This window comes from Salvelinus sp. IW2-2015, linkage group LG2 (genome assembly GCF_002910315.2).
Source record: "Salvelinus sp. IW2-2015 linkage group LG2, ASM291031v2, whole genome shotgun sequence".
Lineage (NCBI taxonomy): Eukaryota > Metazoa > Chordata > Actinopteri > Salmoniformes > Salmonidae > Salvelinus > Salvelinus sp. IW2-2015.
Genome location: NC_036839.1, coordinates 6,076,688 through 6,094,184, shown reverse-complemented (window position 1 = coordinate 6,094,184; position 17,497 = coordinate 6,076,688). Strand labels below are relative to the sequence as shown.

Genomic DNA, 17,497 nt, shown 5'->3' with positions numbered 1-17,497 from the left:
GGGCTGGGTACTGTCACGTTCCTGACCTTATTTCCTTTGTTTTGTCTTTGTTTAGTTGGTCAGGACGTGAGCTGGGTGGGCATTCTATGTTATGTGTTTCTATGTTGGGTTCATTTTCAATTAGCCTGATATGGTTCTCAATCAGGGGCCGGTGTTTTACGTTTCCTCTGATTGAGAACCATATTAAGGTAGGCTGTTCTCACTGTTTGTTTGTGGGTATTTATTCAATGTATGTATTCAAACCACGCTGCATATTGGTCCGATCCATGCTCATCCTCAGACGAGGAGGAGGAGGAGGACGAGCYTTACAATACTAATCGCTTTAATAATGTTTACATATCTTGCATTCCTCATCTCATATGTACTGTAGATACTGTATTCTATTCTATTGTATCTTAATGTACACCGCTCTGACATTGCTCATTTATTTATATATTCTTAATTCATCATTTGTGTAGATTGTAGATTTGTGTGTATTGGGTATATGTTGTGAAATTGTTAGATTTGACTTGTTAGATATTATTGCACTGTCGTAGCTAGAAACACAAGCATTTCGCTACGCCCGCAATAACATCTGCTAAACACGTGTATGTGACCAATACATTTTGATTTGATTTGAATAACTTCACCATGCACAAAGTGATATTCAATGTCAGATTTTTTTTTACCCATCTACCAATACGTGCCCTTCTTTGCGAGGCATTGGCAAACTTCCCTAGTCTTTGTAGTTGAATCTGTGTTTGAAATTCACTGCTCGGCTGAGTGACCTTACAGATAATTCTATGTGTAGTCATTCAAGGTAGGTTTGAATGACAGGTAGTCATTCAAAAATCATGTTAAACGCGATTATTGCACACAGAGTGAGTCCATGCAACTTATTATGTGACTTGTTAATAAACAAGTTTTACTCCTTAACTTATTTAGGCTTCCCATAACACTTATTGACTCAATACACTTCAGCTTTTCATTTTTTATTAATTTGTAAAAAAAAAAGTATTTATTTTTTATTCCACTTCGACATTATGGGGTATCTCAATTTATTCAATTTTAACACAACGCAATGTAACACAACAACATTTGGAAGAAGTCAAGGGGTGTGGATACTTTCTGAAGGCACTGTACATGCTCTAGGATATTACGAACTTGCATCTTGGATGATAAAAATAGTCACTGACAGAAAGCGATGTACACCTGATTACAGTAAATTATCCAGGACCCATCTGTAAACACAGTGCCTTATTTATTCCAAACAGGAAATAGCCTGAGCATCGCCCAAATTCCAAAGTGGTGGACATTAGAATAAATCATCTTGACCACTGTCCTCCCGAGTGGCACAGTGGTCTAAGGCACTGCATCTCAGTMCAAGAGGTGTCAGTACAGACCCTGGTTTGATTCCAGGCTGTATCACAACCTGGCTGTGATTGCAAGTCTCATAAGGCGACGCACAATTGGCCCAGTTTCGTCTGGGTTAGGGTTTGACTGGGGTAGGCTGTCATTATAAATAAGAATTTGTTCATTAACTGACTAGCCTAGTTCAATAAAGGTWAAAAAAAAAAGCACCACCCCTTAACTTGACCTTGACCGCTTTATGGGTAAGCCATCAACATCACCCGGCAATATTAAATCCAATCGGGAAGGCAATAACATGTAAAAAGACAGTACAAATGTCTATGTGTCTAGGCACGTCTCGGWGAAGGACTATACCATGTCAAACAGTTTTCAAGTTTGTCTGAAGGTGGCCAGAACCGGCCTAGCTGACTGTAGGACCATGCCGTACAGCGTATCCTCACGAACTTCTACAGATGCACCATTGAGAGCAGTACAGGTGCATCAAAGCTGGGACTTGAGATATGCACGATTAACAAAAGTTTTTGTGCAAGTCTCCCATTGACGTCATTCAATAATTTACACAACTCTTGCCTCAACTTTAAATCGATAATAGGGCCATGATCACCACACCAAATAAGATTCTCTGTACAATATCTTTGGTCAGGTATGCTACATCAAATCCAGAGCCCACTGATTCAAAACTGTTGCGTAATAGTCATGCATTTGTGCAATTCATACACTGTAAACCTTTCAGATAACAGCTTGCAAGTACTATTACATTATAAGTTCTATCAACCTGAATGATACAAAACGTTGAGGGTTTGTGGGAACATTTTTTACAGTTACATGTGTACCCTGCGCCTTTCTAGAACTCAGCAATGTCCAATGYCAAAGCTCACTCTGCCAGGCCCCTGCACTCATGGGGGGTGAACCCTTCCAGCGTCGTGCTCTTAGTGGCCATCCCTGCTGTCCTGCCAGCTCTGCCACCCTGGCTGTGATAAGAGATGCCGGGGTGTGGAAGCACGGCTGCCCACCAATATTGTAGGTTGGCCACGGCTCACCCGCTAACCTGGCTAGGGGAGTTCCCCTTTATGCTCTCCATAGAACCATTGTGTGAAAGGGCCAGCACTTGCACCCCTGGTAGGCCCCCTGATCGCCATGGCGTTGCTGCGCCCAAGAGCCAGGTCCTGGGTATCAACAGTGATGTTACAGTTGATGATCTAGGGACTAACTCTGCATGTCAATGGTGAGGTGAAAGGTCACAAATCAAACAAAAGGTCACAAAATGGTGCAAACTAAATAGTTTGGGCACATTTTCAAATGTGCCTAATTAGTGGTTACACTCTGGGTAACCAGAGTGTAACCTTCTGTTCTGTGCTTCATAAGAGTGTAATGTGGGGGAACTGAGGGACTGTCTCTTTAGAATGAAACTTGCAAATGGAACCTGATCCTCAGTTTCCAAAATCACCTCACATTTCATCCAGTGACATGTCAATTTTAGCCCTAAGCCGGTGCTAATCTCTGAGGCTGTACTGTCTCTGTGGCAGGAGCCCAACATCGGGTTGGATGGTTGACGTGTCTGGATTCTTCCTGAACCAGCCCACCTCCTTGCGTCTCTGCACCAGGCCTCAATGCTGAGGCGAGACTGCCCAGCCAAAAAAGAAAGCACTGGTGCCACTTACCCACTCAGTCAGTCAAGCAGCCACCGCTGGACAAGATGAGAAGATGGGTTAGCACACATACCTTACATACATACACCACTGCAAGAGATGCCTCACAATGTACAGTACACACAGAAGGTATTCAGACCCCTTTACTTTTTCCACATTTTGTTACGTTACAGCCTTATTTTTTTTAAATGGATTTAATTTAGTTTTTTCCCCCTCATCAATCTACACACAATACCCCATAATGATAAAGCAAAAACATGGTTTTTAGAAATGTTTGCAAATTTCTAAAAACCTTTTTTCCACTTTGTCATTATGTGGTATTGTTTGTAGATTGATGAGGATTTGTATTTTTTTWATCCATTTTCGAAMAAGGCTGTAACGTAACAAATTGTGAAAAAATGTAAGGGGTCTGAATACTTTGTAGCTCAGTTGGTAGAGCATGGTGCTTACAATGCCAGGGTCGTGGGTTCAATTCCCACGGGGGACAAGTGTGGAAAATTTATGCACGCACTACTGTAAGATGCTCTAGACCAAAAGRGTCTGCTAAATTATGTAAATGTACTTTCCAAATGCGCTGTATACCTGTATACAGTATGATGCAAGTATACTGAGAGGAGAGAAAGCCTTAAAGAGTATGCACATACGCACACACATATGGCTCTAGCTTCCTTTGCATAGTCCTCCCGTCCCACCTCCTCTCCCAGAGGGTAGAGGGGCACAATGGCCATTTTTGGATGGCCCACTGCATGGGCACTCTTGTCACTCAGCCCACAGGCCTGCTCACAGGCAACACTGCATCCCCTGCAACAGAAACACATTGACAACTCCTTCTACAATTGGGATAAGGTATGTGCTATCATTTTATTGTGTCTAGGAATTCATATCCATCCATCTCCATGATCATGTCTGTTGGGAAATGTAAATATTGGAGATCCATAACAATTCACCAATTACTATTTTGTACATTGTAGAATAATAGTGAAGACATCAAAACTATGAAATAACACATATGGAATCATGTAGTAACCAAAAAAGATTTAACGCATTAAAAAGGAAAGAAATTCCACAAATTAACTTTTAACAAGGCACACCAGTTAATTGAAATGATAAGAATAAGAAATAAAAGTAACAAGTAATTAAAGAGCAGTAGTAAAATAACTATAGCGAGACTATGTACAGGGGGGTACCGGTACAGAGTCAATGTGCGGGGGCACCGGTTAGTRGAGGTAATTGAGGTAATATGTACATGTAGGTACAGTAAAGTGACTATGCATAGATAATAACAGAGTAGCAGTGGCATAAAAGAGGGGGGTAATGCAAATAGTCTCGGTAGCCATTTGATTAGATGTTCAGGAGTCTTATGGCTTGGGGGTAGAAGCTGTTTAGAAGRCTCTTGGACCTAGACTTGGTGCTCCGGTACCATTTGCCGTGCGGTAGCAGAGAGAACAGTCTATGACTAGGGTGGCTGGAGTCTTTGACAATTTTTAGGGCCTTTTTTCCCAGGTGACTACCTCATGAAGCTGGTTGAGAGAATGGCACACGTGTGCGAAGCTGTCATCAAGGCAAAGGGTGGCTACTTTGAAGAATCTAAAATTTAAAATATATTTTGATTTGTTTAACACTTTTCTGGTTACTATATGATTCCATATGTGTTATTTCATAGTGGTGATGTCTTCACTATTGTTCTACAATGTATAAAATAGTAAAAATAAAGAAAAACCCTTGAATAAGTAGGTGTCTCCAAACTTTTGACTAGTACTGTAAATTATGGCTGCCCCTGCCCCTGTTTCTAACAGGTCTTTCCTGCGGACTTCAGAGATGTTGAGGAGACAAGCGACTAGACACGGCCCATGGCACTGTGAGCCATCCCCCTGAAACAGACAAGGAACATACAGTGCCTTCAGAAAGTATTCATACCCCTTGACTTATTCCACATTTTGTTGGGTTACAGCCTGAATTCAAAATGTATTAAATATATCTACAAACAATACCACATAATGACAAAGTGAAAACATGTTTTTAGAAATGTTTGTAAATTTATTTAAAATGAAATACAGATATCTCATTTACATAGGTATTTATACCCCTCAGTCAATAAGTTAGAATCCCCTTTGACAGCGATTATAGCTGTGAGTCTTTCTGGGTAAGTCTCTAAGAGCTTTGCACACCTGGATTGTGCAAAAAAAATWAACATTTGTTGAAATATCACATTTACATAAGTATTCAGACCCTTTACTCAGTACTTTGTTGAAGCACCTTTGACAATGATTACAGCCTCGAGTCTTCTTACGTATGACAAGCTTGGCACACCTGTATTTGGGGAGTTATCTCTGTCAGAGTGACCATCGGGTTTTTGGTCACTACCCTGACCAAGACCCTTCTCCCCCGATTGCTCAGTTTAGCCAGGCAGCCAGCTCTAGGAAGAGTTTTGGTGGTTCCAAACTTCTTCCTCCATTTAAGATTGATGGAGGCAACTCTGTTCTTGGGGACCTTCAATGCTGCAGTACTTTTTTGGTACCCTTCCCCAGATCTTTGCCTCGACACAATCCTGTCTCACAGCTCTACGGACTATTCCTTCGACCTCATGGCTTGGTTTTTGCTCTGACATGCATTGTCAACTGTGGGACATTATATAGACAGGTGTGTGCCTTTCAAAATCATGTCCAATCAATTGAATTTACCACAGGTGGACTCCAAGTTGTAGAAACATCAAGAATGATCAACAGAAAGGATGCACCTGAGCTCAATTTTCGAGTCTCATAGCAAAAGGTCTGAAAACTTATGTAAATAAGGTTTTTCAATTTTTTCTTTTTTTTCTACATTTGCTAAAATTAAAAAAAATCTCTTTTCACTTTGTCATTATGGGGTATTGTGCTTAGATTGATGAGGAAAAACATGTATTTAATACATTTTAGAATAAGGCTGTACCGTAACAAAATGTGTAAAAAGTCAATGGGCCTGAATACTTTCCGAAAGCACTGTACGTCCATTAATATGTTATTAACATATCATATGTGTCATAAAATATTTAATAGCCTCACTGCACGCAAATACAAGCATTTCCGCATCTCACCGGTACATTTCTTGGTTGTAAGCAAACCACACAATATCCAGAACTCGTAGCGATTTCGGAACGTGGAGGACTGCCCCTTGGAGGAAATATCAAAATGTATGGGTTTGTATTTGTCACTGTCAGACAGAGGATTTCGAAACAGAACTGAAGTCTCAACTGATGGGGTTGCCATGTTGTCAAATGTTGAATAGTGATATTATTGCATTGATTTCCCCCTTCGCTTTAAAGAAGAAGGCATCCGATATGCCAAAATCAGCTAAGCAAAGAAGAGAACAAGATCAGGTAAGGTAGCTAACGTTACATAGCTAACTAGCTGGCAAGCAAACTACATTTGTTTATCTAAACCAAAATCTAGCTAGCTGTCATAATAGGCTGGCTAGACATTCCAAAGCATATCCATGTAATTAGCCACCTGCTATCTGGCGATGTGATTTGTAACTTTGCAAGCTAACATTAGCTTTGTTAAGTTACATTAGCTAACCGTTAGCTAGCGAGCTAACTAACTACCACAGAGGCTAATGTGACTGTACAGTCGTGGCCAAAACTTTTGAGAATGACACAAATATTAATTTCCACAAAGTTTGCTGCTTCAGTGTCTTTAGATATTTTTGTCAGATGTTACTATGGAATAATGAAGTATAATTACAAGCATTTCATAAGTGTCAAAGGCTTTTATTGACAATTACATGAAGTTGATGCAAAGAGTCAATATTTGCAGTGTTGACCCTTCTTTTTCAAGACCTCTGCAATCCGCCCTGGCATGCTGTCAATTAACTTCTGGGCCACATCCTGACTGATGGCAGCCCATTCCTGCATAATCAATGCTTGGAGTTTGTCAGAATTTGTGGGGTTTTGTTTGTCCATCCGCCTCTTGAGGATAGTTGTTCTATTTACAGCATATTCGGAAATAGTTATCTTCTTTCATATCTCCATACATAATGAAGTTATACACCAAACCACTGATGAGACATGTTATCGTCATATTATCAGAATGAGTCATGTTACCCTCAGAGATGTTACCCTCGTTACTAATCGAGACATGTAATCTAAACATGTTATCCTCGTTACTAATCAAGACATCATCCGAGACATGTTATCACTTATGAGATTTCTAACACGTTATCCTCTACTGTAGATAACGTTACAGATCAGCTCATACAGAACTAGAAAACTCAACTCACACAGAACGGGCAAACTCTGCTCACATTCACTCCATATTCAAACTGGAGCTGGTCCCCTGACAGCTCTCATTCGCTCAATGCTTAATAGCTACATCTCAATCTATCTCTTGTTATTCAAATTTCAATCCAATCTTAATAGTAATAATTTCAATCCATGTATTATCCACATTTCAATCAGCTATTGTTATCCAAATATCAATCTTTCAGCTTAATATGTCATATCTCACAATTTTCCCATCCACATTCACTTAGTACTATTCCCAAACACACTCTGTAATCTCCCTTATTACCCATATGCATCTTCAATTGTTCTCTTGCCGCTACTTGCTATACATATAAATAACACCCCGTATTAAAAAATACCTTGGGTTATTTTGTAGTGGCTGCAGACCACAGACTTTTCTTCTAAATGCCTACAGAAAGCTGTTAGCAGGGCTTTCCATGGTACCGTTACACACTTGCTCTAGTTTTCCAATACAACTAGTGAATAGTCTTCTCTCTATAAGACTATGAGTACCTTTTTATGCGTTACCTTGTTTTACATTTTTTTATCATTTATTTTTATACATATTTATTTAGAATATGAATCAATCCTCCTGTTCTTTGACGCCAAACTGTTGCAGAAATGATTACACAGGGACACATAAAGTCAATCTTAAATMAATAATTGTTTATTTGTCAGGGCGCTGGAGAGGTTCCAACCAACACAATGCACCATACTACACATGTCAATCAGGAGCTCTGCTTGGGCAGTCCCAGCAACTATCTTATATACAGCTATACACAGACAAGTTATATTTGCATGATTTAGCATAATTAATTAATCATTACCGTTTTGGTTCATTCATGTGACTGACCAATACTGCTTCATAACATGTGACAGACCAATACTTCACAAGGCTTCTCAAAACAAGGTCTGGGCGTACTGCCAAATTGCAGCTACTGATAGTGAGGATTCATTCAGTCACTTGCATGAACACAGAAATTGGTTRATACAACAGCACATGAATAGAACACAGAAATTAGTTATAAGAAAAGCACATGTATAGAATTTCTATCACATAAGTATTGTGTGTAGATCAGTGACACAAAATCTAAATGTAATCAATTTAAAATTCAGGTTAACACAACATGTGGAATAAGTAAAGCGGTGTGAATACTTTCTGAAGGCACTGTATTGTGCGATCTTATGTGTCATGTTACCAACTGTCATACCCTGGATATCTTGCCGGATTCTGATAGTTTCAGCTAGTGGCTCAAGCACTAGCACAAAGAGCAAAGGAGAAAGGGGACAGCCTTGTCTTGTACCCCTGGCCAGGGGAAAAGTGAGTGACATGAAACCTGTATACATTCAAGGAAATCTCCTCAAACAAATAACCCCACCCCTATCAAATGCCWTTCCAGCATGTAGGCACACAGCAAGTTTCCTATGGTTAGTCTGACTAGCAAATTGTATCATGTTCAAGAGCCTTCTGATGTTTAAAATGAAAATCGATTTAAACAAAGCCAGTTTGGTCTAGATGTATATGTCCAGGCAGTAGGCTCTCAAGCCGTTTAGCAAGTAGCTTAGCGAGCAACTTATTTTCTATGGCTTATAGGCCGTTGAGACCCGCACTCAGCAGGGGGCTTACTCCTTTTCAAAATGAGAGTAATATTTGCCAAGTTAATAGTTGGGATACTTCCCTTTTGATAAGAATGTAAATACATGTCAGTGAGAGAACAAGCTTACTCATACTTTTATACAATTCAGGGCAATATCCGTCAATGAGTGAATGGCCTCAGAGACCTTCTCCCCTGTGATTGGTCTACAAAGTTCCTCTCTCTATTCCTCTGCTACGGATAGAAAAGCAACCCTATCGATAAACTCTTTCCTCTTCACCTCAGATGAGACACACTCAGAGTAAAGATTTTGATAAAAATTCCTCATAATCCTATTTATATTCTTATTGTCATGGTGCCTGACCCTATTACTGTCTTTAAGCAATAATATGGAATAGTTTCCACTTTACCCCTTGCAAGGCGATCAAGAAGTCTGCCCGGTTTATTGCTTGGTTAATAGAGCCTTTGCCTGGCAAAGAAGCCAGGCAAAGGCTGGCTTTTCTTGTTAGAAGTTGGTCTGAAGCTGAATTCCCTTGGCACAGTTTTAGAGAATGTGGTTTTCAATTCTTTCTCAATCTGAATCATATTCTATAGAAACAGTTGTTTTTTTAATGAGAACTTGTTCTCAACTAGCCTACCTGGTTAAATAAAGGTGACATTTCTTTATTTTTTTTTATATTAATAGCTTCCTTTTTTTGAGCTGATATATAATAGCCCCTCTCATGTATGCTTTGGCTGTTTCCTACAGCATTGATGGGCTGACATCTGGTGATTATAACAGACATAAAAAAGTTTAATTGAGTTGTGATATAATCAGTAAATGCCGGGCTGCTCAATATTGAGGGATTAAGTCGCCAATAACAGCAGGAGATAGAATATGTATACCAATAGTACACATACACGTATACCACACATACACAAATACACACATACTACATACTCCCACACACACATAACACACGCACACATGCATAATGACGCCACGCAAAACAATGACATGTTATTCTGTCAGAGCTTTAAACTCAGGCAGTGAGACCCTCTCCTCCAGTTTTTAAGTCTTTTGTAGTTTGTTCCAAGACCAAGGAGTTTTGTACTGTAGGAGAAGGATTGTTTCCCAATTTCAGTCCTTGCCCTAGGAACTGAGAATGAGASCATTGACTGAGATTGCAGAGGCTGTAGGATGTTGTTGTTAGTGAGGAGCAACGATATGTAGGGAGTAGGCCAAGCACTGCCTTGTACACAAATATGTACCAGTGCTTAAGCCTTCTGGTATTCACTGTGTATTTATTCCTCGTGTCACTATTTCTCTCTATATGTTTTTTTTTATCTTTAACTGTGCATTGTTGGAAAATGATCCAGTAAGTAAGCATTTCACTGTTAGTCCACACCTGTTGTTTACAAAGCATGTGACAAAAAACATTTGATTTGATTTATTCTAGAAATAAAATCTGGTGCAGCTGAGAAAAGAAGGTAAAATTTCTCCCCCCCGGGATGTATTATTCTCCAGGCGTCAGACAACTCAATACATAGCTCTTAAGACTGGCACTTTTCATAGCAGACGACTGGTCAGGCAAGCAGTATGTAGGGAGTGGTAAATGAGGAAATATTAGATAATAATCTAGATCATTTTTTTGTTTCAAAGAGTTGGGTGCATAAACGCAGTCTAAGAGAACATGTTCTCCAAAAATAAACCCTGACATGAGAATGTATCAGCCCTCATGATCTTTAAATTTGACATTTTAGTCATTTAGGAAGTTAACTTTATTTATAATAAGGGTTACATGGAGAAAATTGGACCTCTCTGAAATAAAAATAGATGGCCCTCCCTTCAGTAAAATATATTTTACCTAAACCCTCCRTGAAAAGACAAGTGACCCTATCCTATACCCAAAATAATAATTTAAACAAAGTGTATAGCAGAGAACATGTCTACCATTTACCCTCACTTCTTGGATAGACCAGAGCCTTAGATATGCAGTTTAAGAAACTCTTCATCCATTAAGCATAACATGGCAACGCAGGCATTTTTAAGTGCACAGGCCTGCAGGCCAGACTGTTGTAAATTTGCAGACCACAGTGGACAAGAGATCTCCTTTATAGTAAAACCATTGCATGAATCTATCATCGTATTTGCAGGTCAGAGAATTTATTTTATTTTATAAATATTTCATGCAACTCTACGTCATTTTACATATTTTAAGAATGTTTAGTACCACACAAATTACCGAAATTACAGGCTAAGAATGGACAGAGATAGGCCTATGTGTTCATCTAATCTAATGCCAAATCAGTGTGTCTTGTTTGCAATGAAACTGTCTTTGTTTGCAAATAATTAAATCTGAGCATGGTACTTTCAAAAGTTAGGCCTGCCTTTCCACCCCAGAGTAGGCCTACCAACGCAGAAAAACATCAGCTTTAACTGTTTGCTACTCTTCTTCCATGGCTTAACCCTACGAGAGAAGGTCACAAGTGTTTACCTCAAAGCTGTCTGGGTTTAAACATCTTCTATTGTACAGAAAGTGAATAGCTTAATCAATTGATAGTTTCATAATTAGATTACTCTTTTTTTTACTATTTTCTACATTGTAGAATAATAATGAAGATATCAAAACTATGAAATAACACATATGGAATCATGTAATAACCAAGTAAGTGTTAAACAAATCAAAATGTATTTTATATTTGAGATTCTTCAAAGTAGCCAARCTTTGCCTTGATGAAAGCTTTGCACTCTTGGCATTCTCTCAATCAGCTTCATGAGGTAGTCACCTGGCTAAATMATGCTCTCTGGTGTATTTTGAACATTGAGAGCSGMCTCCTCCCGCCTATGACGAGTCACATTTTTTTTATTATGCAGGTATTTGTTTTATTCTTTATTAATCACTTACCCAATCAAAGCAGGGTRCCCCAGTTACCCACGTGGGCCCCATACTTCCTCTCCTACCCCTWTATTTTGATTTGTTATACTGTAGTTCCAAGTGCTGAACAATTGTCCCTGGAAATAACTGGTTATTATACTGAACAAAAATGTAAACACAACATGCAAAAATGTCAATGATTTTACTGAGTAACAGTTCATATAAGGAAATCAGTCAATTGAAATAAATTCATTACACCATAATCTATGGATTTCACAACTAGGCAGTGGCGCAGCCATGGGTGGGCATAGGCCCAGACCCAGCCAATAAAAATGAGTTTCTCCCCACAAAAGGGCTTTATTACAGAGAAAAATACTGTTTCATCAGCTGTCCAGGTGGCTGGTCTCAGACGATCTCACAGGTGAAGAAGCCACATGTCGACGTCCTGGGTTGGCGTGGTTACACGTGGCCGGCAGTTTTGAGCTGGTTGGACATACTGARAAATTCTCATTGGAGGCAGCTTATAGTAGAGAAATTAACATTCAATTCTCTGGTGGATATTCCTGCAGGCAGCATGCCAATTACACACTCTCTCAAAGTTTGAGACATGTGTGGCATTGTGTTGTGTGACAAAACTGCACATTTTAGTGACCTTTTATTATCCCCACCACAAGGTGCACCTGTGTAATGATAATGCTGATTAATCCACTTCTTGCTATGCCACTCTTGTCAGGTGGATGGATTTGTTTGGCAAAGAAGAAATGCTCACTAATAGGCATGTAAAATCTGTAGKCAAAATTTGAGAAATAAGCTTTTTGTGCATATCTAACATTTCTGGGATCTTTTATTTCAGCTCATGGACCATTTATATTTTTGTTCAGTGTAAATTGTTTTTGATTGCATTTGAAATGGTCCATTCTAAACTGAGTGTACCTAAAATCTATCAGTTGCAAAATAAACATATCTTTCGAAGGGTTATTGCTTGTGCTTCTAACTAGCATGYGTTTTACCCATCTTTCCTTAAGTATTACCCTGGTAAAGTGGGAGAAAATGCCACTTAAGTCCCCAGAGACGAGTCAGTCACTTGACTGACGTCTGTAAGTCAAAGTCCATTCTGACAGCCGTACAAAATGAAAAAGCAGTGGCACACTCACAAATATAACCAAGTTGTACAAGTCCACTTCTGTGCCAATTGGTCTCAGCGAACAGCGATACAAAACKATAGCGTTACAGCAGTGAATCTCCTACAACTGTAATCAAGTCCATTTTGTGTCACTTGGCCTCAGTAGTGGAGGCTGTTGAGGGGAGAACAGCTCATAATAATGTCTGGAACGGCACAAATGGAATGGCATCAAACATCCCACCTATTCTGCTCCAGCCATTACCATCCATTACCATCCATCCTCCCTAATTAAAAGGTGCCACCAACCTCCTGTGGTACTCWAAGTCATACACCAGTTGCGCTCCTACAAATAATCAAGTTGTACAAGTCCACTTTGTGCCAATTGGTGACAGCAGCACCTCAAACTTCTATTTTAATGTCTTTGAACTGAGGGTAATGATTACTAAACCAATGTAATGATGTAGTGGTGTTCCAGTTCTCCGTATGGATGACAGCATACATTGAGCGCTTGGAAGAAGCCCCTCTCCAAGACAAAGGCTATTGTGTGTGCCAGGCCGGTGACATCTCTCTGGGAAACCTTGAGGACCACAAACAAGAAAGTCTTTGCACCTTTTTGGACAACTGACATGTTCAGTTGAGGTCTACTGGCAGTTAGACTTCATAACAATCCAGATTCAATGCTGAGAACCCCTGGAAGCATTTGTATATTATTTCATAAGCTCACAGGTGGATGGGCTTCAATGTGAATGAATGCTCAACAGAGCACTTCCATTTCATGTTCTTCACTGTCAAAAATGTTCTGTACTAGAACCGTCCATATATCCCAAAAATAATCCTCCTCCTGGTAACACTGTACAAATATCTCAAAAATGTTTTGTTTATCGACTGCATTACTAAAACGTTTTCCAGTCCATAATTCATAGTCAATTCCATAACCTTTACCTACATCACTTCTGTAAACAAATATTTTATTGTCCTCTCCGCAAGCATCTCAACGGCATACCCTTTCCTCATAACTGAAACCAATCTTTCCTATTATAATTCCAAAATCCATCTCTAATCACTTTGCCAAAACWTTCACGCATATCAAACATTCACCACTTTACAAGCAAAGCATATTTAAATTTTATGTCACCAGTTACCAAAACATACTTTTGTTAAGAGATGCTATCAATACTATATCCCATATGGTCCCGTGTGGCTCAGTTGGTAGAGCATGGCGCTTGCAACGCCAGGGTTGTGGGTTCATTCCCCACGGGGGGACCAGGATGAATATGTATGAACTTTCCAAATTGTAAGTCGCTCTGGATAAGAGCGTCAGCTAAATGACTTAAATGTAAATGTAAATATATTCTTAATAAACCCACCTGAATCAAGTTAAATAAAAGCCCAATGTACATCTAAACAAACACCATCCAATTATATAAATATATTGATAATCAGGTTAGACAAAATGTACATAAAAAGAGGCACACAATAGTAATGACCAAAGTGAAAGGTCATATGCCCTGAGACAAGAAGGAAATGGAATGAAGAGGGGATAGGACGGAATGTATTCGCCTCCATACAGAGACAATCTGTTATGACTCCCAATATACAGAGAATTCAGAAAGTATCCAGACCCCTTCCCTTCTTCCACATTGTTACGTTAGTCTTATTCTAAAATGTATTAAACCAATAAAAAAAATCCACATCTACACACAATACCTCATAATGACAAAGCAAAAAAATTAATAGTTTTTTTAATTTATAAAAATTAGAAATACCTTATTTACATCACTTTTCAGATCCTTTGCTATGAGACTAGAAATTGAGCTCAACTGAATCCTGTTTCCATTGATCATCCTTGAGATGTTTCTACAACTTGATTGGAGTCCACCTGTGGCAAATTCAATTGATTGGACATGATTTGGAAAGGCACACACCTGTCTATATAAAGGTCCCACAGTTGACAGTGCATGTCAGAGCAAAAACCAAGCCATGAGGTTGAAGGTATGGTCCGTAGAGCTCCGAGACAGGATTTTGTTGAGGCACAGATCTGGGGAAGGATACCAAAACATTTCTGCAGCATTGAAGGTCCAAGAATAGTGGCCTCCATCATTCTTAAATGGAAGAAGTTTGGAACCACCAAGACTCTTCCTAAAGCTGGCCACCTTGCCAAACTGAGCAATCGGGGGAGAAGAGCCTTGGTCAGGGAGGTGACCAAGAATTCGATGGTCACTTTGACAGAGCTCCTCTGTGAAGATGGGAGAACCTTCCAGAAGAACAACCATCTCTGCAACACTCCACCAAATCAGGCCTTTATGGTAGTGGCCAGACGGATCCCACTCAGTTAAAAGGCACGACAGCCCTCTTGGAGTTTGCRAAAAGGCACCTAAAGACTCAGACCATGAGAAAAAAGATTCTCTGGTCTGATGAAACCAATATTGAACTATTTGGCCCGAATGCCAAGTGCCAAGGAAACCTGGTGCCATCCCTATGGTGAAGCATGGTGGTGGCAGCATCATGCTGTGGGAATGGTTTTCAGCAGCAGGGACTTGGAGACTAGTCAGGATCGAAGGAAAGATGAATGAAGCAAAGTACAGAGACATCCTTGATGAAAACCTGCTCGAGAACGTTCAGGACCTCAGACTGGGGCGAAGGTTCACCTTCSAACAGGACAACAACCCTAAGCACACAGCCAAGACAACGCAGAAGTGGCTTCGGGACAAGTCTTTTAATGTCCTTGAGTGGCCCAGCAGAGCCTTGACTTGAACCCGATTGAACATCCCTGGAGAGAACTGAAACGCTCCCCATCCAACCGAAAAGAGAGGATCTGCAGAGAAAAATGGGAGAAACTCCCCAAATACAGTTGTGCCAAGCTTTGTAGCGTCATACCCAAGACGACTCGAGGATGTAATCGCTGCCAAATGTGCTTCTAAAGACCTGTTTTTGGTTTATCATTATGGGGCATTGTGTGTAGATTGATGAAGGGGGAAAAAAACTATTTAATCCATTTTAGAACAAGGCTGTAACTTTACAAAATGTAGAAAAAGTCACAAGGTCTGAATACTTTCCAAATGCACTGTATCTGACTCTCATTGAGCTTTAAAAGGCTTCCTAGCCCTAGAAAAATGTAATAGCTTTTTAATGCTGATTAAAGGGATGCAGWTTAGATTACTTTGGTGAACATCAGGAAATAAGTTGTGTTCAAGTTATACTTGGAATAAAAACAAACAAACATGGAATTAAAAACACTTCAGAGGACATGGTCATTTTCCAGTTAAGTAATTCATGAAATAKCCAGATGATAAATAGAAAGTGCTTCAGTCACATTTGCCGTAGGCTAATGATTAAAGAGGAACTGACAAATTTGCAGAAACATTTGAGTAAGCATGGGTGTGGTGTGAACTGTCTATGAGTCACCTTTCTTAGAGCCCTCTGAAACCGCCTCTATTACTGTGGAATTGTAAACCAGGAGAGTTCAGGTAAACAATAAACACTGTAATAGACAGAAAATAGCATGACTCATTGGCTTACTTATTATGCAGGCCATGGCTGGGTAATGTGTGCATAGAAAACCTGTCTTCAATGACATGCATTTTCAGATGTGTTGTAGAGTTCCTGAGAACTAGACAAGGGAATGTCAGATGGAATGGAATGTAATATGCCACTCGGCGAAAGCCATGGCCCAAAGCTAATGCTTGTTTGAGAGTAGGGAGGTAATGTACATCTTGGGTCAAGCAAACAAGCATATAGTACGAGGATACTTTACTTTCACGTCCTCAAGTAGACTGATTTAGCTTGTATCTGCACAGCAGTGTTCTTTCAAATGCTTTTAGCAAAAAATACTAAACACTTTGGGGCGTCTAAGAACACTTTTACGACCACTTATTAGCCTTCTGGCAAATATGGTCAAGTAATAATGTGTCTCTTAAAAGTTTGTGGAAAAACAGTATAGCATCGATTTCCCTTGAGATATATCTGGCCACCCATTCTCTGTAAATTCAGGGACATAAATGTCCTAGACAAAACAAAAGACAAAACAGCTCACTCTAAAATACTATTACTCATTAGATCAAAGTAAACTGGTTAACTTTGGTTTGGCCGGACACACTGGATACAAGCGAGCGGTAGAACAGAAAAGGACTGAATAGCTCTTGGGTAGGCAACAGTGCTACCTGCAGGTTCCTTGCTGCATAAAACCACAAGGGGAGGTCGCAGGAGGGGGGGCGCTTGCGTCGCTCTTTCCCCCTCAGAAGTCCCCGTCTCCACCGTTGGTGGCGGCAGGTGTCTCCTCCTCAAAGCGAAACCTCTTGGCCTGGGTGTGGGGTGAGTCCAAGGTGAAGTTCTCCTTGTCCTGTGGGTCCTCGGGTGGGGCGGCCCACTTGTTACCGCTGCCCCTCTGGCGGGGTGTACGTGGCGTGACGGGCTCGGTACTTGGGTACTGATGCCACAGCCAGGGGTGGGTCATGCAGTCGGCTGCACTGGACCTGTCCCTGTGTGGAGAGGGTGAAGACGGACCAAGGTGAACACCAAGTGGTGAAAGTTCTAGCTGAATTTATATCTCACAAAATGCAAATATTTAAAATGAAAATGACAAAAAAGGTATAGTAAGTACAATTATTATTATTTTTTTTTAAATGATCTGTATTGCTAAACACAATGTGACAACACTTCCTGTC

General features: G+C 40.0%; 1 protein-coding gene and 1 pseudogene across 1 annotated transcript in view; both read right to left on the bottom strand.

Moving 5' to 3' along the window:
* Nucleotides 1-2,194: 2,194 nt before the first annotated feature.
* On the bottom strand, nt 2,195-12,146 carry LOC111972633 (uncharacterized; annotated as a pseudogene).
* Nucleotides 11,896-17,497, bottom strand: part of stk17b (serine/threonine kinase 17b (apoptosis-inducing)) — a 20,848-nt gene continuing 15,246 nt past the window's right edge. The window contains exon 8 of the mRNA XM_024000969.2: nt 11,896-17,311. Within this exon, the coding sequence (XP_023856737.1) occupies nt 17,068-17,311 (244 nt within the window). The 3' untranslated portion in view covers nt 11,896-17,067. The remainder of the gene's footprint in view (nt 17,312-17,497) is intronic.